Genomic DNA, 669 nt, shown 5'->3' on the forward strand with positions numbered 1-669 from the left:
AGTGAAGGTTTGTCCATCCAGCATAGGTTTCTTGAGCATCTGATTCATCTCGAACCTCATCACAATGTCTCCTAGGTGGAGGTCGATTTTTCCTTGTCGCACATCTATGATAGCTCCGACAGTGCATAGGAATGGTCTGCCTAGGATCAGAGGATCCTTTGACTCTTCCTCGAGTTCCAGAACAACGAAATCAGCAGGGACAAGCGTGTTCCCAACAAGAACTTAGATATCCTCGATAATTCCGACCGGAGATTTCACTGATCGATCAGCAAACACTAGGGACATCCTGGTAGGTTTGAAATCCGTGAATCCAAGACCCTTAGCCACAGAGTATGGCATGAGGTTCATGCTTGATCCCAGATCGACTAGCGAACATGAGAAGACTGTTCTCCCTATTTGGATGGAGAGGACAAATTTTCCAGGGTCACCCAGTTTCTTGATCCTTTTGTTCTGGAGAACAGCGCTGCACTCTTTTGAGACCACCATGAACTCACTGTCATCGGTTATCTTTCCAGAAATAAGTCCTTTCACAAAGCTACTCATGGATGGCATCATCTGGATTGCACTCATGAGAGGGAGTCTGACTGTTAAGTCTTCCAGCATCTTCCTACATTTCATCTCCTCATTGTCCTTGCGTGTGGCCTTAGCAGGAACAGGGTACGGAACCAT

General features: G+C 46.5%; 1 protein-coding gene across 1 annotated transcript; it reads right to left on the reverse strand.

The window, feature by feature from the left end:
- Window positions 1-222: 222 nt before the first annotated feature.
- LOC106303005 lies at window positions 223-669 on the reverse strand. The gene has a single exon (XM_013739386.1). It carries the CDS (start codon window positions 667-669, stop codon window positions 223-225), a length of 447 nt encoding a protein of 148 aa, XP_013594840.1.

This window comes from Brassica oleracea, chromosome C7 (genome assembly GCF_000695525.1).
Source record: "Brassica oleracea var. oleracea cultivar TO1000 chromosome C7, BOL, whole genome shotgun sequence".
Classification (NCBI taxonomy): Eukaryota; Viridiplantae; Streptophyta; class Magnoliopsida; order Brassicales; family Brassicaceae; genus Brassica; species Brassica oleracea.

What these genes read in the sequence shown, in the direction of transcription:
- LOC106303005 (XM_013739386.1), bottom strand. Translation starts at nt 669, where the DNA reads ATGGTTCCGTACCCTGTTCCTGCTAAGGCCACACGCAAGGACAATGAG.